General features: G+C 42.0%; 1 protein-coding gene across 3 annotated transcripts in view; it reads right to left on the bottom strand.

Annotated features, from left to right (window-relative positions):
- Window positions 1-27,141, bottom strand: part of PSIP1 (PC4 and SRSF1 interacting protein 1) — a 65,012-nt gene that overhangs the window by 30,008 nt on the left and 7,863 nt on the right. For all 3 annotated transcript variants that reach the window (XR_012645659.1, XM_074994927.1, XM_074994926.1), the window contains exons 4-7: window positions 24,981-25,119; window positions 10,034-10,150; window positions 7,800-7,904; window positions 6,215-6,277 (exon numbers count right to left, since the gene is read on the bottom strand). Coding sequence is in view for 2 of the 3 variants with exons in the window: in XM_074994927.1 (XP_074851028.1) it covers window positions 6,215-6,277; window positions 7,800-7,904; window positions 10,034-10,150; window positions 24,981-25,119 (424 nt within the window). In the remaining variant the exon portion in view is untranslated. The remainder of the gene's footprint in view (window positions 1-6,214; window positions 6,278-7,799; window positions 7,905-10,033; window positions 10,151-24,980; window positions 25,120-27,141) is intronic.

A 27,141-nucleotide genomic window follows, 5' to 3' on the forward strand; every position in this document is an offset into this window, starting at 1 on the left:
TAATGTTGTTTCAACCATGGCACACAAGCAAAAGCTGGGTATTGGCTGAAAACACTTAGACAGTAAAGGCTTTATATCTGGCATTTTCTTAACTGGAAGCCATTGTTAACTGCCATTGCAGCACTGCTGGCCTGTGTCTCCTTTCCCCTCAGCCTGCCTCAAGCTGCCTAACCCTTCGCTTGAGTATACTGCACATTCAATTAAACTGGCAATAAGCCTTCCGCATGAGTGTTGGATAACAAAGCTTTCACAGCATAAAGTTATAATACTTGAGGTTATGCTTAAAAGGTAGCTGGTTTACCCATACTGTGGCTAAAAGACCACAATTTTTAGATTTAAACAAAAGCTACACATTATTCATGTACCAAATAGTAGCTACTCTCACTCTCCAGATCGTCACCTTGTCGTGGTGTGTGGGCTTGTGTTCTAATGAACCCGAGAGCAATGCCACAAAGAGTCGCGTACTCCCAGCAGGGTCACCTGTGGCAGCAGGGTCAAGGGGGAGGGTCCAGATGAAAAACGATCCTAAAAGTCCTCAACGGAAGAACAGTCAGAAGATAGCAATGGTAATGCTACAACAACAGTAAAGGCAGATGAAGGCTGCAGAGGACAGGAGACTCCCGGCCATAGTGGATCCCATGCCATTGGACCCGAGCCTTCTAACCACCGAGAATTGTGTGGTGGCTGTAGTGCAGCAGTCCCCCATGTTAAAAGAAGTCAAGCACAGGCATCTTCCTCTGCATACTACTCTCCTAAACGTAAGCCCTAGGACAACTGGAAAATGGTGACAGGAGCAGGATTGTGAAATCTGGAAGCTCTTCGTCATGCACCAGCATGCAGGCGGTAGAGTATGTATCAGTAGTTCTGTTTTGAGGACTGAGGTGGTAGAATGGTCCGGCTGTTGCTTCTGTGACTGAGCAGCCCTTTTTAGGATACGCTCTGCCTGCCCAACATACAGAGAGACTAGAAAAAATGTCCTAAACATAGTCCACCTCAACCCCCCTACTAGATAACCACACCAGTGCGTTCACCTCTACACAATCAAAATCGAGCAGTAAACTTTGGAACATGGAATATTTGAACTCTAATGGACAACCTAGACAGTGAGAGACCCAAAAGATGCATGACCATTATTGCCCAGGAGCTGAGATGATTCAACATCAATAGAGCTGCCCTGGCAGAAACACACAGACCAGAAGCAACAAGGGGTTCTGTGGCACCTTACAGACTAACAGAAATGTATGAGCATAAGCTTTTGTGGGCAAAGACCCACTTTGTCAGATGCAGGTAGTGCAACAGCTAAGAGAAGAAGGCACAGAGTACAAAGTTTTCTGGAAAAGAACTCCAAAGGAAGAATGAATTCATGGAGTACGATTTGCCATCAAAAACAAACTGAGAAAGTTCCTATCTGAAGTCCCTGTTGGCATCAACAAGTGTCTCATGACTCTCTACTAGTCTGGGAAGCATCAGGACTGGTTTGATGAGATGAGAATGATGTAGAAACTGAACACCTAACTGAGGCAAAAAGGAAAGCCTTTAGAGCTTGGGAAATCTACATCAACTGCACACTGAAGAAGCGCACATCAAGGCAGCAATCCAATGTAAAACAAGGACTCTGAAAAACCAGACGAGGACTGAGAATGCACAACTCCAGTATCTCACAGACATCAATTATAGCAGAGGTTTCTTCAATGCTACCAAAGCTGTTTATGGATCCAGAAACCATGGAATCAGTCCCGAGATGAAAAGATGGTACCCAACTCTTGAAAGACAATGAAGCCACTGCTTCTCGCTGGAAGGAGCACTAGAATGAGCTCTTGAACTGACCCTACACCGTGGTCCTAGAATCCCTTGACCAAATCCCTCAGCAACCACCTAGTGACGACCTTGCAACACTTCCTGAGTGAGATCCAAGCTGACATCAAAGCTATGAAATGCAACAAGGCAACCAGACTTGATGGAATCCCAGCTTAAGTCTTCAAAGGAGGCAGGCCAGAGCTGCACAAACAACTCCAACTCCTGATTTTCAAGATTTGGGATAGAGACCAGATGCTATGAGATTTCAGAGACACACTGACTGTCAGCCTCTTCAAGAAGGGCGACAAGTTGGACCATAGAAAATATTGTGACATCTCCCTCCTGGCAACAGCAGGGAAAATCTTAGAGCAAACCCTTGCAAACAGGCTCCTGCCACTCTCAGAAGAAAGTCTCCCAAAATGCCAATGTGGATTCTGACACTTCTGAGAAACAGCGGACATGATCTTCACTGCCTAGCTATTGTAAGAAAAATGTTGCGAACATAACCAAGCCTTATACGTGAGTTTCATCAATCTGACCAAAGCATTGCACTCAGTCAATCGTAGTGCCCTGTGGACCATCCACTCAAGATCAGCTGCCCCAAAAAATTCATTAGCATCTTGAGGCAGCTTCACAACAACATAACTGCCACAGTATTGAGAAACAATGGATCCCAAAGTGACTCCTTTGAGGACAAAATGGGAGTCAAATGAGGCTGCACCATTGCCCCATCACTGTTGTACATCTTCATCGACATGACACTTCACTTCATTTATGGCAAGCTTCCAGATGGTGTGAAGACTGTCTAAAGAATGACTGGGAAGCTTTTCAGTCTCAGGAGACAGAAGGCTAAAAGCAAGACATCCCCAACATTGATCATGGAGCTCCAGTAAACAGATGACAACATGGCTGCTGCTTCTATTCCCGCAGCCCTTCAGACCACACAAATTGCCTTAGCTGAATCATACGAGAATCTCAGCTTCACACTGAACATCAAGAAAACCAAGGTGCTCCACCAACGGGGCAATCTCTATTAAAGTCAATGGAGAACTGCTGGAACACGTGGAGAACTTCCCATACCTTAGAAGTCATCTTTCCCTAAAGTTGACATTGACGTGGAAATCCAGCATCATCTGAGTCATGCAGACTCTGCTTTCACCCTCCTGAGACAAAGGGTCTTTGAGACCTGGGATATCTATCCTAAGGCAAAGCTCCTTATATACCATGAATTGGTTGCTCCAATGCTACCGTATGCATGTGAAACCTGGACAACATACAAGCCTCATTTCAAAGCACTTGAATAATATCATCAATGCTGTCTCAGGAGAACCCTTAATCTCTCTTGGGAGGCTAGATGCACAAATACTAGTCTCCTCGAAGACAAACATGACCAGAATTGAATCCATTATCATTCATCAACAACTTCATTACACTAGTCACCTGGTTCGGATCTCTGATCAATGCCTCCCAAAACAGAGTCTGTTTTCCGAGTTGGAGGAAGGAGAGAGGCACGTTGGGGAGCAATGAAAGTGATACGAGGACATGCTGAAGGCACACATGAAAAAGTGCAGCACTGGTATTGACACTTGGGAGAATCTTGCCCAAGACCGTTCCCAGTGGAGAATGGTAATCCATGAGGTGGTGACAATTTGCGAGGTCATGTTGTAATGCAAATGAGAAGCGGAGAAGAAAAAAGCATCAAAAACTGTCCCATACCCCTCCAACAGCTACAAACACCTAATCCTTCTGTGATAAGATCTGCAGCTCCAGAACTGGTCTGATCAGCCAGCAACAGACTCACAAAAAGAAGAGTGACACAATGATGTCCTCATTATTAAGTGAATGCCAAGGAAAGAAAAGTAGCTCTGTATCACACGTGCTGAGAAAATTTGAGAACAATAAAGTGCCTCGGGGGTGGAAAAAAAGTAGATTCATTTTGTAGAAATTAAGTCTTTGAAAGATTATTTACCAATTCATTATTTTACTGTTAACCACTGCTTTTGGCACTATTAAGGAAGAGTTATGGGAAGGTAACTGAAGTGGGTACGCAGTGCTCGGTGATCCATTATAACTGCATAATTCTCTTATCTTGTTCAAGCCGACACTTTTGAGGGCTTGACATAATGCAACCTTCAATATGCTTTAAAAGATTGGAAATATAAATTTCCCAGATTGGGAATATAAATTTCCCAGATTGATTTAGAACAAAACAAAGACAATTCTATTTTTTGTTCAACAGCTATATATTTTTTTTTAATAACAGAAAGTATTACCCAGCCAGTGTTATACTCTGCCTGTAGCGAGAGAAAAAAAAAATAAAGCATGTGCAGACCTGATTCAAAAGCATTTTCATTATTATAAATCTTCATTGTCTAAAGTTAGAAGGTAAGGAAACTGATAATTTGTTGTGTGAAATTCCTAGCACATTTTTGGCATAGTAAACATTTTTATCTTCCTGTTCTTGATTATTCCACCCATGCTATAGAGCTGAACCTCTAAAAATCGCCTAAAAAGTGGCTAGAGCTCATATTATGCACAATTAAAGGACAGAACTGGTCAACAACTTGTTTTGAAGAGCAAAGTTCAAAATCCTCGACTCACTAACTATAAGCATGTCAACAAACACAAAGAACAGGCACTCTTTTATGGAATAACCTAACCAATCCAAAATAAATATTTAAAAACATGAAAGATTAGCTGATTTGGGAAAGAGGATAGAAAAACGGCACGCACTTACATGAAGCTACTCAAAACCATCTTTAATAAAACAGAGATGAAGAAAATACCATGAACAGAGGAGGAAATTTTAGACGAAATCAGAGGCATTCCATCACTTAACAAAAAACCCATGAGTCTCAAATTTTGGACTACATGGTGACAGCTCAAAATTGGTTCCATTGACCTTATCTGGACTACTTGTACAAGTAAATGCTCTAGAATGTATATTCAAATCTTAGAAATTACGTTAGCACATTTACACAGTTGAAATTGCTTGGTACTATTTTGTCTCCCTGTAGAACACTGGGTTGAGTAAAACTCTCAATTTCTGAAAACCAGGAAACTAAATTCTACTCTTTTAGTAATGCCAAATTAACATGAATAATCCTACTCTGCCAACCCCACAACAGCTGAAACGTACAAGCTCTTTAACACATTTTATAATCCATTCACTCTTGTAGGATTTCTAAAGGAACAACCCCTCTGCCTGCCTCCCCCGCAAAACTCCAACACACAAAAAAGCCAGGTTGCCCATGCCCTATTAAAGCAATGCCTCAACATTCACAAACACACACTGTGGTCTGGGACTTAAAATACAGGAGGTTCCAGATCTTTGCATACTTAGCTAACTCCCCAGACAAACATACCATATGTACAATTTAAGAACTAATTCACAGATTTTAACAATTCCCTTTACACTTATAGGACATCATCTAAGCCTTCACTTTCACTTAACCCTCATTAAAAGATCAGGATGCTTCTATATTCTACCCCATTGCTGATAATATCCTTTGTAATAAAAGCCTTATGTTCTGCTACTGACATGATTCTGTATAGAAATAAACACACACTGCATCGTGCAGGTACACACGCATCTCTTCCTTTTCTTGCCACAAGACTAAAAATAACAGTGGCAATGAGTTCATCAAAGAAAACAGCATCAACACAATCTCTCCAACTACCCAGGCAAGCATTAAGTGATTGCACAGAAGCCTTCTGACTGATTTTTTTTATTGATAACTGTGCACTTTAATCCTTGCAGGTTGCATAGTTACACAAGCAAATGAGTGAACATGTTCATAAATACCATTCATAATTTGGTTCCCCAAAGACACAGTTGATTAGTTTTTACCCAAGATAATGCACAGCAACTAGAAACAGCATTTAGATGTTTTGATCTATAGGTCTGCATAAAAAAAGGCCCAACAGAACCTTTCTATAAAATAGCTGTTACCTCAACTTGTATCTCCATAATTCCTGGCTCAAATATCCCCAAATTTGGGTTGGTAACCCTAATCCAGCAGGTGTGACACAAACTTAACTACAGTGCCACTGCCACACCGCCATAATAAAGGTACCACTATATAAAACAAGATTAGTCAGTCTCATCTTTCTCACATTCTCAGAGTTACGTCAATCTCAAGAAAGTAGTTGTATTAAAGAGATTTTTTAGATCTGAAAAAACCGGTTGAGTTTAGTAGACCATTTCTGTGAAAACTTCCAATGAAAGGGAACTTTTCTATACTATGGGATTTATTAAATGAATGAAATTATTGATACATTGGTGCACAGCTCTGAATTTACTCAAAAAAAATCAAATGAAGATTAATTTTGATTGGAATATAATCTGTTACTGAAAAATGTGAAAATCTAATAGGAAAGCCAACATCACAAGTAAAGAAATCAAATATATTGTTACCTTTCTCTTTCTTCCTCGCCTAGCAACTTTAGGAACAGGAACATCATTAACTTTCACAACACCCTAAAAAAAGTAATATTTAGAACATTAGCAAAATAATAAGAATTTACTTACTTTACTATGATGCTCAGAGGGGTGATGCGTGGGGGGTGCACAAGGAATCAAATGCACCCACAGTGTTCAGTTCCCTCCCCCTGTACTCACCCTCAGTGCAGGGGAGGTCTCGCCCCTCCCCCACAGCAATGCTGCTCTCAGACCGTGATGCTCTGGGGGTGGGGAATGTGTGAGTGCAACAGGCACACAGCACACCAGTTATCACTGATAATGCCTGAAGGATTATTTTACTATAACCTTTACTATACACATTTTAATAAAAGGACTAAGCACACATGAAGGTATTATCTTCTAACAAGTGTTAGTATGAAGCCATTTAAGTTTCTTTCAACAACTGTAGTAAAAGATTATGCAACAGTGACAACTCTTCAGAGGCAGATAAAGACTCGTTGCTTGTTCTGAAATTTAGTAAATTGCAATTCAAATACTAATTAAGAGTTTAGTTAATATGAATGGCAATATTATAAGTGATATGTCAAAAAGTTTTAAACAGATGTCACATTTATTTCAGGGCATCAAAAAATGACCAAGAAATAAAATACAATCTTTTGGCCATTTTCAGCCAGAAAATAACACTTGGCTGACCCTAACAGCACTAAAGATATATTTAACAGCGATTTAAAAATTGTTACAAAAACTTGTGAAAGATTAGTAAAAATAAAAAAGGAAAGTGAACTTCAGCTCATATGCAATAACTTCCAGATAAAAATTAGTAGGAACTCTTTTGAATATAAAGTGAACAGGCTAAAAAAAAATCAAGTCACTGAGCATATTTCAACAGCACTCCAAAATATAAAGACCTCATTATTGATGTTTTTGTCTTGTAATTTGAGTATCACAAAAGACAAACAATAATGGCCACTTCACTGTGTCTTTTTGACTTATTCTCTAAAAAAAAAAAAAAAAGGAGATATTTAAAATTCATACCGTAATTAGAGGTGGCCAGGAACTTTTCAGATATGCGTTTTTATAGAGTTGGCCAAACAAATTTTGAAAGCAGACTGTTTTTTGATTAAAGTTCCGTTGGAAAGAATTCTTAGCCCCTGTATGAACCTTTTTTTGTCAAATCAAGACAGAGAAAGGTCTCAAAACAGCAAACAAACAAGGTTCAGATGGAAAAGAACCTTGCAATGTGGGTGTCCCACATCCCAGGTGAGTGCCCTAGCCAACAGACTATTGGCTATTCTGGGGTGACTGTGCCTGAGTGTGCCTGGGTTGTTTTATGTAGTATTTCAAGAACTGAAACAAAACTAAAGTAAAAACCTCAAATTTTTGTAAAACGGAATTCTTGTGTTCTAGAAGCCTTACTTACAATTAACGTTTTAGGCTTCTTTATGCCTTTATTTTACTGTAACATCTGGAAATACTCAACCCTATATTAGTGCCTAAAACAAATGTGTATGAAAAGGAGAAATTTGCATGTAGTATTTCAAACATCTGCTTTAGGCCAAAAGAGAAAGATCCCACATACTTCATTACTGGGTTTTTCTGAAGGAACATCTTCCTCCTTTGCAGCATCTCTCTCTTCTTCTTCCGTTTCAGCTTCAGTGGGTAAGTTATCCTCTTTTCCAGGTAACTGTAAACAGAAAAATCAGTCACTAAATTTCACAATTTATATAAATCAAAATCTAAAAGAACTCCAAGGGAGACATTACTTTCCACCTTTAGTTGAAATAATTTAACAGGAGTGTGTGTATATGTTTACTTACAGTTACTTTCAAAAACAAATTGTAAACAAGAATGATCATATTGGAGATCTTTGTGGTTCAGTAGTCGACCTGAGAGTGGCCAGCACCCCATGCCTCAGAGGGAAACATAAAAATTGCATAGTATGCACAAGTGGATTAATCTACCACTCACTCTAAGGCCATGTCTACTCCAGTGGTTCCCAACCTTTTGAGTAGCATGGCACACTTCCATGAGACAAACAAGTCCATGGCACACACACCCCTTTCTTTTTCCAACTAAATCGACTGCTCATAAATGTCACATTTACTTACATTTACTATGGTTACAGTGTTACTAGAGAGCATTACAACACAGTAGTGCGTGCAAAAAGCTAAACAAGGATCAAATGCATTAGTGTTTAAAATCCACCACAGAAAACACAATCTTCGACAGTTTGAAAAAAAAGGCAGGCAAGTGAACACGCGCTATGCTAGAGATGTTGAATAACTAAGTAATTGCTGAAATTTTCAGTGGTTACTAGATTACTTGTGGGGTGGGGCAGGGTGAGGAAGAGGCCACTCCAGAGAGTAGGCTCCCCTTCCTGCCAGCCCACTGATGTTTGGATGATGCATTTAAACTGTGTCCCAGCTCCAACAGGGTCCTGCCCTCCCTCCCTATCACAGGGAGGGGGAGGCCCTTCACCACCCCTTTCAGGCCAGGAAGTAGCATTTCAGCTGCCTCCTGGCACAAATGCTCTCCTGCAGGGTTGGGATTTCCCCTCGCAGCAGCTCTGCAAAAAGCCACTGCAGGGGTAAACTGATCAACCCCATGCCAGCTGGGACTCAGGCAGCGTTGCTGCTTGAGCTCCAGCTAGCGCAGGGGTGTCAATTCCCTGCGACTGTTGCTCTGCAAAGAGCCGTAGGAAGGGGACATTGATGAAATTTCACAGCACATTTGGACATCTCTTGTCGACTGGTCTACACCACACTTACATAACAACTTCCAGGTACAAAACGTGTCATTCAGTGGTACGAAAGAACCCCACACCTGATTGATCTAAGTTTCACCAATATAAATGGTAGCATGCATAGTGCTACACTAGTAGAAGAGCTTCTCCTGAAGGCACAACTGCAGCACATCAGAGGTTATTTAATTATGTGAATGGGAGAGAGCTCCCCCATTGGTCTACAGCAGCTAAACAAGACATCTTACAGTGGAGAAGCTGGATAGGTACACCTGAACCACTGTAAAGGGTCTGTGTAGACATGGCAAGCTAAGAGTTAGGCTAACAGACAGGTTTAAACCCTGAAGCATTTACTATCCATATCCCTTCCAAAATTCTTTCTAGCATTCACTATAAAGACCTGTGGATAATTCTGTTATCCACCAAGATCCAAAAAGATACTGGGTATATAAGTTTACAACCTCAATAATATCCTGTGGAAACAAGCAGCTTAGTTAATATAATTGTATGAGAAAAAGTAGTTCTTTTCATCAGATGTGAGGTTCCCACTTTTTAATGGAAGTTGATCATGCTTTCTTCTCGTATTATACGACAAAGAAGATAACCCAGGACCTGTTCTTCAGATTAGTCATTCTATTATATAATTTTATCATGCTTCCTTTTATTCACATACTTTTTCTGAAGTTTGAAATCCCAATTTTTTGATCCCTTTTCATATTAGAGTTTTCTGTGCATCTAGTAGTTCATGCCCTTCTCTGATTTTGCCATGTTATTTTTTTAGATGGGGTGACTGATACTACGGGCATACACGCACACACAAAACGCTTCAACTTTATACTGAGCAGAAGTCTTCACTGAACTATCCATACTTATTTTCAGGTCACCTCAAAGGCTATTTTTAGAAAAAGAATTACAGCATTTAATTCCCTTAAAATGCTTACAAAATGCAGTAAGACATTGCGTATTTAAGCTCTTCCGGAACTCCAAAACATATGGTTTAGACTAGGGATGTAAAATACTATGGATAGTTCAGTGGAGACTTTTGCTAAACAGTTATTTATATAATCACTTACTTTGGAAACTACAGTCTTCCTCCTTTTGGCTCCTACTTTTTCTTCACTTCCCTCAGTAGGCTCTTCACAGCTTTCGTCAACAGTTGCTTTAACAGCGTTATTAACAGCTGGATGGGACTTTAAGACAAAAAAACAAAACATTTCCTTTCAAAAAATTTATGAAGTCAAATGTTCACTGAAGTAATGAATAATAATGACATTTAATGTTTATTATTGGGTTTAAAATTAAAAATAAAATCTTTCTTGTACTATAGGCAGTTCAGTAGCTTATCAGAACTATTTTTTATTTTTTTAATATCTAGTTCTAAATTAAAAAGGTCGCGGAGCAGTGTTTAAACTAAGAGATGGGGGAAAGCCGACTGGTGTGGAGAAGCACGTTGATCGGACAGAGACTTCTCTTAGGTGAGACTCCATTGATAGAGATTCTCTAGAATTCCGTCAGAAAGAGACGAAGGGACATGATAGAGTACGGGCCAGATCAGATGAGAAAAAAAATCACATGTAACAGAATCCAATACGTCAGGGAAGGGCAAGCATATGAACAGTGGTAGTTTTTTAAAGTGCTTTTACACTACTGCTAGAAGTCTGTCTAACTAGACGCGTGAATTATAGTACCTCATATCAAAGGACGAGATTGACATAATAGGCATCACAGAAACCTGGTGGAATAAGGACAAACAGTGGGACACTATCATACCGAGATATAAAATATATCAGAAGGACAGAATGGGTCGAGTGGGTGGTGGAGTGGTACTGTATGTGAAAGATAATATAGAATCAAATGAAATAAAAATCCTAAATGAATCAAAATGTTCCACAAAATCACTATGGATAGCAATTCCTTCCTCTGATGGGAATATAGCACTAGGGATATATTATCAACCACCTGACCAGGACAGTCATAGTGATGCTGAAATGCTAAGGGAGATTAGAGAGGCTATCACAATAAAAAACTCACAAATAATGGGGGATTTCAATTATCCCCATATTGACTGGGTACATGTCACCTCAGGAAGGGATTCAGAGAGAAAATTTCTTGATGCCTTAAATGACTGCTTCTTGGAGCAACTGGTACAGGAACCCACAAGGGGAGAGGCAATTCTTGATTTAGTACTGAGTGGAACACAGGATCTGGTCCAAGAGGTAACTATTACAAGACCGCTTGGAAACAGTGACCATAACATAACAACATTTAATATTCCTGTGTTGGGAAGAACACTGCAACAGTCCAACACTCTGGTATTAAATTTCAAAAAGAGGAATTACACAAAAATGAGGAGGTTAGTTAAGCAGAAATTAAAAGGTAGAGTAACTAGAGTAAAATCCCTGCAAGCTGTGTGGAAACTTTTCAAAGATACCATATTAGAGGCCCAGCTTAAATATATACCCCAAATTAAAAAACACAGCAAGAGACCTAAAAAAGAGCCACCATGGCTTAATAACCATGTAAAAGAGGCAGTGAAAGATAAAAAGGCATCTTTTAAAATGTGGAAGTCAAATCCTAGTGATCAAAATAGAAAGGAACATAAACACTGCCAAATTAAAATGTAAAAATGTTATGAGAAAGGCCAAAAGAGATTTTGAGGAACAGTTAGCCATAAATTCAAAAAACAATAGTAAAATGTTTTTTAAGTACATTAGAAGCAGGAAGCCTGCTAAAAAAGCAGTGGGCCCCCTGGACAAGAGAGACATAAAAGGAGCAATCAAGGAAGATAATGGCATTGCGGAAAAACTAAATGATTTCTTTGCTTCAGTCTTCACGGCTGAGGATGTTAGAGAGATTCCCAAATCTGAGCCATCCTTTGTAGGTGACAAATCTGAGGAACTGTCCCAGCTTGACGTATCATTAGAAGAGGTTTTGGAACTAACTGATAGGCTAAACAGTCACAAGTCTCCGGGACCGGATGGTATTCACCCAAGGGTTCTGAAAGAACTCAAATGTGAAATTGCAGAACTATTAACGGTGGTTTGTAACATATCCTTTAAATCAGCTTTGGTATGCAATGACTGGAAGACAGCTAATAGAACACCAATATTTAAAAAGGGCTCTAAAGGAGACCCTAGCAATTATAGACCAGTAAGTCTAATGTCAGTACTGGGCAAATTAGTAGAAACAATAGTAAAGAATAAAATTGTCAGACATGTAGAGGAGCATGATTTGTTGAGCAAAAGTCAACATGGTTTCTGTAAAGGGAAGTCATGTCTTACTAATCTATTAGAGTTCTTTGAAGGGGTTAACAAGCATGCGGATGGGGGGGATCCAGTAGCCATAGTATACTTAGATTTCCAGAAAGCCTTTGACACGGTCCCTCACCAAAGGCTCTCATGTAAATTAGGTGGTCTAGGGATAGGAGGAAAGATCCTTTCATGGATTGGGAACTGGTTAAAAGATAGGAAACAAAGGGTAGGAATAAATGGTAAATTTTCACAATGGAAGCGGGTAACTAGTGGCGTTCTCCAAGGGTCAGTCCTGGGACCAATCTTGTTCAACTTATTCATCAATGATCCAGAGAAAGGGGTAAGCAGTGAGGTGGCAAAGTCTGGAGAAGACACCAAACTGTTCAGGATAGTCAAAACCAAAGCAGACTGTGAAGAACTTCAAAAAGATCTCAGCCAACTGAGTGACTGGGCAGCAAAATGGCAAATGAAATTTAATGTGGGTAAGTGTAAGGTAATGCACATTGGGAAAAATAACCCCAATTATACATACAATATGATGGGGGCAAATTTAGCTACAATAGGTCAGGAAAGGGATCTTGGAATTATAGTGGATAGTTCTCTGAAAACATCCATGCAGCGTGCAGCGGCAGTCAGTAAAAACAATTAAAAAAGGGATAGGAAATAAGACGAAGAATATCTTACTTCCCCTTCATAAAACTATGGTACGCCCACATCTTGAGTACTGCGTGCAGATGTGGTCTCCTCACCTCAGAAAAGATATATTGGCGTTAGAAAAGGTTCAGAAAAGGGCAACTAAAATGATTAAGGGTTTGGAACGGGTCCCATATGAGGAGAGGCTAGAGAGACTGGGACTTTTCAGTCTAGAAAAGAGGAGACTGAGGAGCGATATGATAGAGGTATATAAAATCATGAATGGTGTGGAGAAAGTGAATACAGAAAAGTTATTTACTTGTTCCCATAATATAAGAACTAGAGGACACCAAATGAAATTAATGGGTAGCAGGTTCAAAACTAATAAAAGAAAGTTTTTCTTCACACAGCACACAGTCAGCCGGTAGAACTCCTTACCAGAGGATGCTGTGAAGGCCAGGACTCTAAAGCCGTGTCTACACGTGCACGCTACTTCGAAGTAGCGGCACTAACTTCGAAATAGCGCCCGTCACGGCTACACGTGTTGGGCGCTATTTCGATATTAACATCGACGTTAAGCGGCCAGATGTCGAAGCCGCTAACCCCATGAGGGGATAGGAATAGCGCCCTACTTCGACGTTGAACGTCGAAGTAGGGACCGTGTAGTCGTTGCGCGTCCCGCAACATCGAAATTGCGGGGTCCTCCATGGCGGCCATCAGCTGAGGGGTTGAGAGACGCTCTCTCTCCAGCCCCTGCGGGGCTCTATGGTCACCGTGGGCAGCAGCCCTTAGCCCAGGGCTTCTGGCTGCTACTGCTGCAGCTGGGGATCCATGCTGCATGCACAGGGTCTGCAACCAGTTGTCGGGTCTGTGGATCTTGTGTTGTTTAGTGCAACTGTGTCTGGGAGGGGCCCTTTAAGGGAGCGGCTTGCTGTTGAGTCCGCCCTGTGACCCTGTCTGCAGCTGTGCCTGGCACCCTTATTTCGATGTGTGCTACTGTGGCATGTAGACGTTCCCTCGCAGCGCCTATTTCGATGTGGTGCGGCGCAACGTCGACGTTGAACGTCGACGTTGCCAGCCCTGGAGGACGTGTAGACGTTATTCATCAAAATAGCCTATTTCGATGTAGCGTTCATGTGTAGACGTAGCCTAACAGAGTTTAAAAAAGAGGTCGATAAATATTTGGAGGTTAGGTCCATAGATGGCTATTAGCAAGGGGTAAGGTATGGTGCCTAGCCTTTTGTCGAAGGCGGGAGTTGGACAGCAGGAGACAAATCGCTTGATCATTGTCTTCGGTTCACCTCCTCCGGGGCACCAGGCATTGGCTACTGTTGGCAGACAGGATACTGGGCTAGATGGACCTTTGGTCTGACCCAGTATGGCCGTTCTTATGTTCCCCAACAACAAAAAGTAATTTTAAAATTTCTCTCAGCAGAGACAATAAAAAGAACTCAGTTCCACCACACGGTGACATTTCTATCCCTTCTGTCCCAGCAAACATAAAGCAAGCATTTTCTTGCACATCCCTCCCTATACACGTGATTGCATAATTTAGTAATTCCTCAAATGCAAAAATCTGACACGCTTATTTAAAACTTTTTCAGTTGTATGAAGGGGCATTAGACAAAGTTTGTAGTCTGGCAACAACCTGATCTACTTTTAATATTTGCTATTAATGCAAGGTGAATTATGAGCAAATGGTTACGTTTAGGAAGGCAATAGGGATCAAAAATATTTGTTGACGCAGTGAGCGTGAAAAGGACAGCACCTGAACTATGGAAATAGGAGTGAAGGGAACATCACTTACCTTTCATTCTGCTTCTCTGTAGAGAAATTCTGCACAAGAATCTCATTCCTACACTTACATCTCTGTGGCTGTTTAGATTGCCAAGAACTATTGGCAAAAGACACACAAATTGCACAATGCATTTGCATATCTCTTGCTGACAGTTCTGCTGGGAGAGGCTTTTCTGACATTTGGCCCGTCCAAAGGGACCCAAATGTCAGGAAAACTCCCTCTGCTGAGGCAGCTCTTCTTCCTCGTGGAACGAGGATGACCAAGATGTCAGCAGACCACTCATGAAGCAGCAAACTTCCATCAGATGTCTGGGCTCCTGACAGAAGCCTACAGTTTAGACATAGCCTATATGAGAGTGTAACACCTCTCAATATTTTCTGCATTGCCAGCAACAGATTGGAGTAGAGCCCAAGGCCTCCATAATAGCAGCTGGAAACTTTCCCCAGAAAAGTATAAATGCTTCCCTCTGAACATTCAACCTAGTTCCTTCAATTGTAGAAGAGCAACAGCTCTACTACCTTTCTGCTTAAAACTACAGCAAGCCCTTAAGAAGCACAACTTCTATTTGCACTTAACTCACATTAATGGGAGTTAAGTGCAAATGGAAACCACACCCCACCCTACCACAGCTGGGAGAGCCTGGTGCACAGATACAGGCATTCAGTGTGGTTTCTCTCAGCTGGAGAAGCCACACTGGAAGCCTCTATCTGTGCACCAGGCTCCACATCTGGCACACAGCTGCTTGCAGTGCTGTTTCTCCCACCTGGGAAAAACTGTGCCACAAGCAACTGTTTGCCCCCAGCTAGGAGAAGCTGGCAGCTGGAGTTGGTAGTCACAATGCTTCTCCCTGCCAGGGGAAGCAGGTGGCTAGAATGGGGGTGGAGCTCTGCTACCCGCTCCCCCAGCCAGGGGAATTCTGGGGAGCTCCCCAACTCCCCCCAATTTATGCAAAATTTTATTTACGCAGAGGTTGTCCAGGATGCAACCTCCGTGTAAAACGAGGGATTACTGTAGTCTATGTGCCCTAAAATTTTAGGACTGGAAATTTTGCAGGCATTAAAAGAGGCTTGGTAGTTATTCAAATTTAGAGCCATTTGACCAAAAGAGTCCTGACATACAACATCCACCCCCCAAAAATATTAGTTTTTCCTAAAATTAACAAATTCTGACAGTCTGTTTATGTACATAACTCAAACCAGGGCTCAGGTCATTGTACTCTGGTCTCAAATGCTCAAGGTTATCCAAATGTCCCTTTGAGGGAAACCAAATTAAAAATATTATTTCAAGAGTTTCCTTTGGCAGTTAAGGTCTTGCAAAGGCTTGCAGTCTTGTCTGTATGATCAACGCATTAATCTAACCAAACGAAGACAAAGCCTTCAAAGACAAAGAGCATTCTGCCGACATCCCGGTCATCCTTCCTCCACGAGGAAGAAGGGATGTCTCAGCAGAAGGAGGTTTTCCTCAACATTCGGCCCCATGTGGATGGACCAAATGCCTGGAAAGCCTCTCGTGACACCGCTGTTGTCAGTAGATACACAAATTGTGCAATGCATCTGCATATCTTTTGCAAACAGTTCTCAGCAATCTAGAAATAGTCTAAGGGACTATTACAATCCTTAAATCTCAACCCTCGTCCCCACCTCCAGAACTCAAATTCAACCTCCTGAAGGAGAAAAAAGGGCATAATGCTCCCAACTTTTGGTGGCTGGAGGGGAAGAAATGTGATGGGAGCGTAGCAGCCTATTCAGAAAACATTGGACCTATTGTTTGATATTCTTTGAAAACACATCACGCAAGAAAATTCTCACTGGGGAGGGTGATTAGTAGCGAAGAGTAGGTGTGAACAGGAAGAAAGGGTTTAGGAGGGTTTGAGACTCTAGGAAGAGGAGTACAAGAGTGAGTAACAGAAAGACTGCAGGAGAGCAGTATCAGACAGGTAGTCATGTTAGTCTGTAGCTTCAAGAACAATAAGAAGTCTTGTGGCACCTTATAGACTAACACATACTTTGGAGTACAACCTTTCGTGGTCAAAGACCCACTTCATCAGATGCGTGAGTGGGGGGGGGGGATGGCTTCAGGGGGTATTTAAAGAATGTGGTCCCAGAAAAAGGGAGGGCCAGAGCTGACAAGGTCTATTCAGTAAGGTGGAAATGGCCCATTATCAATAGTAGGTATCAAAAGAGGGAAAAAAAAAAAAAGTCAGATCAGACAGGGGGATATGAGCCATTGTCAGAGTCTAATGGGGAGACCTTAACACCCAGGGCAGAGAAGCTGCCTTTGTAAGCTGCGAGCCACTCCCAGTCTCTGTGTAATCCTTGGTTAATAGAGGCAAATTTGCAAATAAATTGCACCTCAGGAGATTTCTCTCTCCATTTCATCTTTGAAATTTCTTTGTTTCAGGACTGCCACCCTTAAATCTGCTACTGATTGTCCAGGGAGATTGAAGGATTCCCGCACAGGCTTCTGTACATTACCGTTCCTGATGTCTCATTTATGTCCATTTATTCTTCTACCTAGAGACTGTCCAGTTTGGCCAATGTAAATTGCAGTGGGGCATTGCTGGCATTATATTAGTAGATGTGCAGGTAAAGGAGTCCCGATGGTATGGTTGATGTTCGGTCCTGTGATGTCACTGGTCTAGATATGTGAGCAGAGTTGGCAGCGAGGACCGTTGCAGGGGTTGGTTCCAGGCCTAGAGCCACTGGTTTGTCATTTGTAGTGGCTGGTGAAGATTTGTTTAAGGTTGGCAGGCTGTCTGTAGTTGAGGAGAGGCCTGCCTCTCAAAGTCTGTGTGAGTGAAAGATCATTGTTCAGGATGGGTTGCAGATCACTGATGATGCGTTGGAGAGGCCTTAGTTGGAGGCTGTATGTGATGGTCAGTGGTGTTCTCTTGTTTTCATTGCGAGGCCTATCTTGTAGCAGGTAGCTTCTGGGTACCCGTCCGGCTCTGGCAATCTGTTCCCTCACTTCCTTAGGGGGATATTGTAGTTTGAGGAAAGCTTGGTAAAGGTCTTGTAGATGTGTGTCTCTGTCTGATGGATCAGAGCAAATATGGTTGTACCTTAGTGCCTGACTGTAAACAATGAATCATGTAATATGCCCTGGATGGAAGCTGGAGGCACATAAATAAGCATAGCGTTCTGTGGGTTTTTGTTAGAGGGTGGTATTTATGTGACCGTCGCTTATCTGCACAGTAGTGTCCAGGAAGTGAATCTCTTGTGTGGACTGGTCCAGGCTAAGGTTGATGGTGGGATGGAAACTGTTGAAATCATGGTGGAACTCTTCAAGAGCCTCCTTCCCATGGGTCCAGATGATGAAGATGTCATCAATGTAGCGCAGGTAGAGGAGGGGCGCTAGGGGACAAGAACCGAGAAAGCATTGTTCCAGGTCAGCCATAAAAACGTTGGCATACTCTGGGGCCATGCGGGTCCCATAGCAGTGCCATTGATTTGAAGGTATAATTTGTCCTCAGATCTGAAATAGTTGTGGGTGAGGACAGTCACTAAGCTCCACCATCATTTGTGCCTCAGTCTCATCAGGGTCGATTTTCTTAACAGCTTGGAGTCCATCTTCATGTGGGATATTGGTGTAAAGGGCCTCTACATCCATGGTGGCCAGGATGGTGTTTTCAAGAAGGTCACCAATGGATTGTAGTTTCCTGAGGAAGTCGGTGGCATCTCGAAGAAAGCTGGGGGTGCTGGTAGCATAAGGTCTAAGCAGAGAGTCCACATATCCAGACAATCCTGTGGTGAGTGTGCCAATGCCTGAGATGATGGGGTGTCCGGGATTCCCAGGTTTATGGATCTTGGGCAGCAGGTAGAACAAACCTGGTTTGGGTTCCAGGGGTGTGTCTGTGTAAATCTGTTCCTGTGTTTTTATAGGGAGGGTCTTGAGCAGATGCTGTAATTTCTTTGTGTATTCCTCAGTAGGATCCTCAGATAGACTTGTAGAATGTGGTATTGAAGAGTTGCCTGGTAGCCTCCTTTTGGTAGTCTGTCCTATTCATGATGACAATAGCGCCTCCCTCGTCAGCCTCTTGGATGACAATGTCAGAGTTGTTCCTGAGGATGTTGATGGTGTTGCATTCTGCACGGCTGAGGTTACGGGGTAAGTGATGCCGCTTTTCTACAATTTCTGCCTGTGCACACCAGCAGAAGCATTCTATGCATAGGTCCAGTTTGTCATTTCGACCATCAAGTGGAGTCCATGAGGAATTCTTTTTCTTGTGCTGTAGGTGGCAGGGTACCTGTGGGTCAGTGCATTGTTCCGTGTCATGTGGGAAGCGGTCCTTTAGTCATAGACGGCAAAAGAAGGCTTCCACATCATCACAGAACTGTATCAAGTTTGTGGGAGTGGTGGGGCAGAGAGAGTCCTCGAGAAAGGGCAGATTCTTCTGCCGGGCTGAGTGTGTAGTTGGAAAGATTGACAATATTGCTGGGTGAGTTAAGGGTGCCACTATTGTAGCCCCATGTGGAAAGCAGGTGTTTAGATAGTTTACAGTCCTTTTCCTTCTATAGAAAAAAGAAATGTGTGTTGTAAATCTCCTGTCTTGTTCTAGTAAAGTCCAGCCATGTGGAGGTTTGCGTGGAAGATTGTTCATTTATGAGGGTCGCCAGATTAGAGAGCTCTCTTTTGATGTTTTCCTGTTTGTTGTATGCAGGAGAGCAGGGTCAGGAGAACCTATCAACTACGCATTCCCATTCTGTATGTGCACCATAACCCAAGCCTTCTATCCATCTATGGTGCTCTGCCCCCTCATGTGAGCCAAATTCTGTGGATTGCTTTTTTGTGGGTGCTTGAGCTATACTTCCGAATCACTTCCTGTGATCCAGGTGTAATCACTCACCTAGAGCTGTTTGAATGCTGACCCTTGCCAGGATCTGGGGGTTTGTGCCCATCGATGGAAGTCTGAATCCACATTCCTGTCCCTCTCTCATGGCAGCCAAATTGGGGTGGTGGATGGAGTATGTCTTTGATGATGTCTCTACCTATCCCTATGTGATCTTGGAAGCCCTATCCCTTTGGGTGGGGAGTTCAGACTTATGATGAGAGCAGGCACCAAGAAACTGCTGTGAGCAGCAGAGAATGTATATGTATGACACACATCAGAAGCTTTCCAGTGCTGGGGAGGGGAGAAGGTAATAATTAGGGAGAGGCAGACCCCACAGAGAATGGATAGATGACATAGTAGATGGGTGCGGAGCTAGTCTACAGAAACTAAGCCACTCTGCACCAGACAGGGAAAGATGGAAGGAAATAGTGAGAGAGAGGCATCAGACATCAATGGGTGCTGAGCCCATGGTGATTGATGACCATGATAAACTGGCAATCTCAGATGTTTAACAACCTCGCTCCCCATCCTCATAAGACAAAGTTTTGCCATGGCAAGCGTCAGTGTCAACAGTCCACTGTTGGCAGGAGTGCTCTCCTGTCAACAATGTGAACACCAGTTATGGAATTATTTAGTCAGAAAAACAGCTGGCAAACAGAGGCTACATGTGGAATGCAGACAAAGCCTCAGTGACAAACTACTTCTACCCTCATCAAGTGGCATTCACAGTTGTTAGCAAGAGAGTACCTCTGCAGACAATGCACTGTTCACACTGGCACTTATTGCAGCAAAACGGGGAAGAGTGGAGGGCAAGGAGTTTAGCACCCCTGAACAACAAAAGTCATTCAGATGCCAGTATAGACACAACCTCATTCTCATGAAGTTTATGCACCTCAGAGCTATTATTTTAAGCTGCGTACATCTCTAGTGTATGTTCTCTCATTTGAGAACAAGTCAATCAGATTAATACCGGAGACCTCATCTTTTAAAGTCTGAAACCCTCTCTGGGCAGAAATCTGAGAATTAACTATAAACTATTGAGAAATATCTGCTTCAAGCTGTTGAGAATATTTAGCTGTACTCATTTAAAAAAAAAGCTATGAAGTGCTGACATTTTTCAAAAGGAATATGAATTTTACTGTGCTCATTGGCAGGCATGGGGTTATCGGAATACACAAATACTGGCAATAGGGAAAGAATGATTTCCAACTGATGGGGGACAAATGGGAACACGCGTAGGAAACAGTCATAACAGACTGAGAAATATCAGGGGAAGTTGAGGAATTTGGGGGGTTATGAAGAGGCTTGTCAGCTCTGGACTCTCCTCTACTGTGTGTGTGCTAAGACCCAGAGAAGTCTTATACTTTGCATGGGTCATTTCTCTCTCTTCTCTTGGGGCAACTGTTCTCAACTGAATGTTTGTGACTCACTAGGGGTCCAGAACTGTTTCAGGGTGTCAGTAAAATAGGGCTGCTCAGAGCCCAGCCCCCTGCTTTGGTCTAGTGCTACTAAAGCCCCAAAGGGCAGAAGCCTTGACCTTCTGTTCAGCAGAGCTCCCAAAGCTCTTTGCCAGCTGTGTAAGGTGGAAGCCCGCCCTTCTCGGCTGGGGTATGGAACTTCTACAGCATGTTGAGGGGGCCTCAAATGAAAACCTTGAGAACTCCTGTCTTGGTGTGTTGGAGCCCTTTGCCTTTCCATGTGAGCCTGAAGGGGGGCGGGAAATGGAGGAAACTGACACAAAAATTTAAACATCTAAGAATACAGAAAATAAAGATATACATCATCCCAGTGTGGGGCTATCAAATATGTGGAGAGGGGACCAGTGTGGAGGAAGACTGGACTCAAGAAGATGTGGGGCATGGCTGGGGAAGCCTCGCCAGGCTGTATCAAGACAAGGGGTACCAGATGGAGGCAAAGAATAAGAATGAAGGGCCCATTTGTGTGTGCAGGTTGAGCTACGTAATCTCAAGCAGCCCTCCATTAAGCCATAGGAAGTTACATGTATGCAGCAGCATAAGGCAGACAACAAGGAGCAAAACCTTACACGTAAGTAGTTTCTGTAATGCCAATTAATGGATTAATTGGATTGGAATGGAAGTGAGGAACTGGAAATGTGGGCAGAGTGGCTATATGTTGCAGGGAATGGAGGGCAGAGACAGGAGTTTTTTCTCATATAATTAAAGTTTTTGTAACTATTTAGTAAAACTGACAAGATTTGGGGACTTAAACCATTTCTATCACTGACCAGACTGGCAACTACATAACACAAACATATTACAGCAAGACTATTATCCCCATTCCACTATAACAAAACATACACTAGGAAAGCAATGCTGGGGAATCACACAGCAACTGTCTGGCCTACGAAAAAGACCACGGGACTGGGATTACTCCTAGCTATGCCACTGGGTTTCTGAGTGACTGCAAGTGAGCCACTTCACTTCCCTGCCTCAGTCTCCTACCTATGAAATGGGAATAATGAGGCAAAATTTTGAGATCTACTAATGAAAAGACTATACGAGAGAGAGATCTTTCAATAGCTACCTAGTCATTGCAGCACACCAGTTGCAATTAGCCAAGAACTAAATGACCACTAAACTTCAACCAACAAATATTTTTCAGTCTTAAAAAGACTTACTACCCTAGAAAATTATAAGGCTATATATACATATTAAATACAGAGTTACTGTTTCCCACTTTCCAGGGCATCATGTTCAGCAAAACTCAAACTTCTGAAAACCAGGCAACACAGAGATCAAATAAAGGTCCATTTGACACACTTTCTTGCCCTCTACGTTTGCACCGCAGCAAGAGTTACCCTGCATTCAAACAATGAGTCTACTGCCATGACATAATACCACATTTGTAAAATTTAGTGATTTCATTCCTTTTTTTACAACCCCTCACTCTTGCACTTCTCTGACTCCTATACTTCTCCTACTCACCATTAAATCCACAAACTGTTTACATGGCACTGCTGGCAATAATCCTGGCAAGAAGATTGCAGTGCCCTGATACTGACACACTCTCAAGATGCATATACCTGTTTGCTTTGATAATCATGTGGAAGAATCTTGACACAGATTTCCTCCGATCACATATCACAGCTCTTTCAAGCTATTACAACTTATGTCACCATCATTGAGCACAGTTACAATTAACAGTGAATGAAGCTGCAATGTATGCCATTCCAATGGCAACTGGCAACTCCAGACAGGGCAGAGTTAAGGTTCCAGGGTGTTTATTTTCCTCGTTTTAAAAATTCTGATTTTGCTGAATTTGATGTTTTGGAAGGGCAAGAGCTATCACCTGCCAACATGAACTCTGCATCCTTCAGTCCTAGGTGGTTTTGGCTTCAGACCCAGGGTAGTTAGGCTCAGGTTTTGGCATCAAACCCATGAGGCCTCCTTCAATAATTTTTACTATCAAAAAGGGGTTGCAGTACAATGAATTTTGAGAGCCACTGGTCTAGAGGAACACCCATTAAAGGGAGGACTGCTGCATTGTGATGCATCTAGGCTAATACCAAGTGTTAGAGAAGCACATATTGATAAAAACAAATCCACGGTACCTCTGTAAGCTCATCATGCACATCATGCCATCCACAAGAATAAGCCCAGAATCAGAGAGGGGGTGGGGAGAAGGATGCAGAAATTGAATAAGAAATAATGAGCAATCCAGCCTCCATCATCTTGCAAATGAGTTCTGAAGTATTGAGAGATCAACACAGAATTCCTTCCTGAAGGTTCAGGCAAAGAGTGCTTTGTGAAAATGTGAAGGATAAAACATGACTGCTTTGCTAATGTCTACAATGAAAACGTGAAAACAACAGACTGCAAAATCTACAGGAAGAAATACACAGCAGGAGGAAGTCCATCTTATGAAGACAGAGATAAAGACTACTTGATATATAAGTTGGACCTCTATAAACTGGCCTTCCTTCATCCATCAGTATCACTGATCCCGAATCCATGAGTGGTCTGGGGCTCCGGCATTCACAGGAAAAAGCCAGGGGGCCTGTGCTCAGTAACTCTCCCCCACCCTCCCAGATTGTCCTGGACAATGCAGATAGCTCATTTGCAGCATTTAAGTTCAGAGAGAAAAGGGAAGGAGTGGGAACTGGCAAGGGCAGAGGAGGAAAAGCACTCACAGGAAGAAGCAGCGTATCTTTGGAGCCCCACATCTGACATCAGGGGCCAGATATATAGCCCTGGAGCCAGGGGTTGGGAGCATAGCCTAGCTCTGTTGCTGGCCGGGGGAAGGGCAGGGGGCTTGGCATTGTCGAGGGCCAGACTCACAACCTATCTGCAATTATGTTCTTCTTTCTTGCTAGGCATATAAAAATAAGATATGTTGTGTGGCGCAGAGCACACTTAGGCCCGGTCTGCATTAGGGATCAAAGTTGATCCCAGATACACAATTCTAGCCATGCCATTAGTGTAGCTAGTACGGATGTATCAGGATTGACTTTGTTCCCCGATGTAGATCAGTGATCTTTGGGCTCATGTTGACATTCCTTACTCCAAACATCAGCGTGGTGTACCAGGGTCAACAGCTGAACCCAGAGAGATTGATTTTGCCATGTCCTCACACACGTGGTAAAAAAATGATCCCTGGCAGATCAATCATGGCACACTGACCCCACACACACGTGCGCATGCAGAGCTTCCTGATGAACGAAGTGGCAAGCTGGCACTCCCCAGCTTGCTTGTTTGAAAACCATTTTGCAATAATACCTAGGGATTCAAAATGTGGCACAAACTTCATTGTCCCAGGCATTGCCCACGTAAACAGAAGACAATGTCTGCTCCACTTAGATATAAAGAAACCCTTCATGTACTTCCATCCCAGCCTGGTCACAGTTTGGAAAGTATAAGTTTGTACAAGAGATCAGAAATCACTGACATCAGTAGGCTTATGGAACACAGAGGCAAGGCTAAGGGTGAAAAGCCACACTGCTCTCAGCCACTGGAGCAGGAGGACAACACAAGGTAAAAAGGTGAGCATGTGCCAAGAGATTGCCTATTGAAACCATATGCACACAGCACCTATAAAAAGAATTATGTAAACAGAAAGGAGTACATAAGATTCCATCAGTTAACTGAACGTAACATGAAGTTATTCCTAAAAATTAAGAAATTTAGAAGAGGACAGTTACAATTTTACCCTGATACTGATCACTAGAAAACTTTTGATGATTTGTGCAATACTCAGAAGACAGTTACCAAAAGTCCTTCTAAACTTTGTCATAGTAAAGTGACATCACTGAATACTCCAAAATTTCCCCTCTCCTATTATTGAATACCATAAGAGCAATTCTGAACTATAACATCACTGTCAGCATGACCTGCAACTGAACGAAACAGCCACAATTTATCCTCTTCTGCATGATCTGAGCTGCCACTCTAGTTTTCCCTCAATGGGCAATGCAGGGCACTTGACGGGATTAGAATAAAACACCAACAACACTGACACATTTTTAAGCAATGCATACCAATGCTACTTACTTGCTGATGAGAGAATTTTACTTTGGGATTGTTGTCAATTTCCCATAATCCTTCATTAAAGCCTTTTCTTTTATTTGGTTTGCCGTATTTATCTTTATTTTCAGAATATGGGAATATGTCCTTTGGTCCCAGAAATGCCCTATAAAACAGTGAAAAAGGAAAAATCAACAAGTACATTTTTTACTCCTACAGATAATTTTAAATTCTTAATATTACCATACAAAAGAGAAACAGATACACACGGTACACAAACTCGTTGCTTAAGTATTTGAAATGACAGAAAGGCTGTGTCTACACTAGTTCAAAACTTCAAAATAGCCATGCAAATGCCCATCTCAACATTTACTAATGAAGTGGTGAAATACATATTCAGCGCCTCATTAGCATGAGGGTGGCCGCGGCACTTCGAAATGGCCGCGGCTCAGCACTATGCAGCTTGTCCAGACGGGGCTCCTTTTCGAAAGGACCCCGACTACTTCGAAGTCCCCTTATGAGCAGATGGGAATAAGGAGATGTCGAAGTAGCCGGGGTCCTTTCAAAAAGGAGCCCTGTCTGGACGAGCTGTGCAGCGGCGAGCTGCGTCAATTTCGAAGTGCCATGGCCGCCCGCATGCTAATGAGGCGCTGAATATGTATTTCAGTGCTTCATTAGTAAACTTCGAAATGGCCAGTTGCATAGCCATTTCGAAGTTTTGGGCTAGTGTAGACACAGTCAAAGAGTAAGGAAGTAAAGAATAAAAATAAAGGAAATATAGTTAAAAAATCCTTAAATTTTAATGTTTTGAGATCACGAAGGAGATTATGGCTTCAGGCTAAGGTGACTATGCTGCAACAATAAAAAGTTTCTGCTCTAAAAGTAAAGACTCGTGATATTTATACTGATGTTATTGTATTCAGTTGTAATTGCCTCATTACACAGACAGACATTCCATATCCAGTGTCCATGGTCTATATGCATTTTGCATTAGAATAACCATCCTTTAGTACTTGTGGGCAAAGGACGAGATTGTAATTTGTGTTAACTTTAAATAGTTACAGAAAACAGATTCTCATCACCTATGCCTTCAGTGCATCAGACAGCTACAGAAGAGTAAGTTTACCTAAGAAAATCGAAACAAACAGCATTGCAAGATCATTATATTTTTAAAAAGCGTGAAAAGTTTTTACTTTTAAGTGACAGTAACTCAGACAAGTCAGAGTATGGAGCTACAAAAAGACATGTGTTACTTGATGTAATCATATTCCACCCAGTCAGTAAACCTTTTTACTTTATAGATGTTTGGAAATACTTCTTCATAGATTAAAAAAGTAGTCCTTTGGCACTGCAAAGACTAACAAAATAATTTATTCGGTGATGGGTGTTCATGGGATAGACCCACTTCTTCAGGTCTGGAAAATTTCTGTTTTCTAGATATGAAGAACTGGGTCTGTCCCAGGAAAGCTCATCACCCAATACGTTATTTTGTTAGTTTTTTAAGTGCTAAAGATCTGTTGTTTTTGTTTTGTGAAGATACAGACTAACATGGCTACCTCTCTGTGATTATTCACAGATTCTATCCAAACCAACAGAGTGATTTCCTTAATTAGCTGACAAATAAACTGCTTCTTGCTTTAATTTTTTTTAATAGGCTAACCGGAAAAAATGAGTTTTTCCTCAATATCAAGCTCCCATTGTGTTGTTGTTTTGAAATGTTTTTTTAAGTCATGAAGCTTTTTTTCCATCTCTAAGACCTGGCCTTCTCAGCATTAACCAGCAAATATAAATGGTGTTAGAACTGGCCTTTCCAGAAGCAGACATCAAATATAAACATCATTATTAGTGTTTGAGATGCACATCTACATCCTCTTTTCCTTTTAACAACTTCCTCTTTTCATCAAAATCTCAGTACCTACAGTGCTCCTTTTTCTACCCAGCACCTGGCCAGAACAACATTTAAAAGTAAGTACTCAATGCTAGTATTTCCTTAACACTGCAGTACACTAAAACAGGAAAACAAAGAGAAGTTTAATCTATGTTTCCATACTAGAATTTCCTAGTGCCAATGCACTTCTTGAGAACATCACAATTTAAGAACTCAGTGGTACCCGCTCATGTTCAAGCCTGTGGATACAACCAATTTAGTTAAAAATATAAGCCCAAGACCTAATTACTTTAAAAGTAT

This window comes from Carettochelys insculpta, chromosome 5, assembly GCF_033958435.1.
Source record: "Carettochelys insculpta isolate YL-2023 chromosome 5, ASM3395843v1, whole genome shotgun sequence".
NCBI classification, from domain to species: Eukaryota; Metazoa; Chordata; order Testudines; family Carettochelyidae; genus Carettochelys; species Carettochelys insculpta.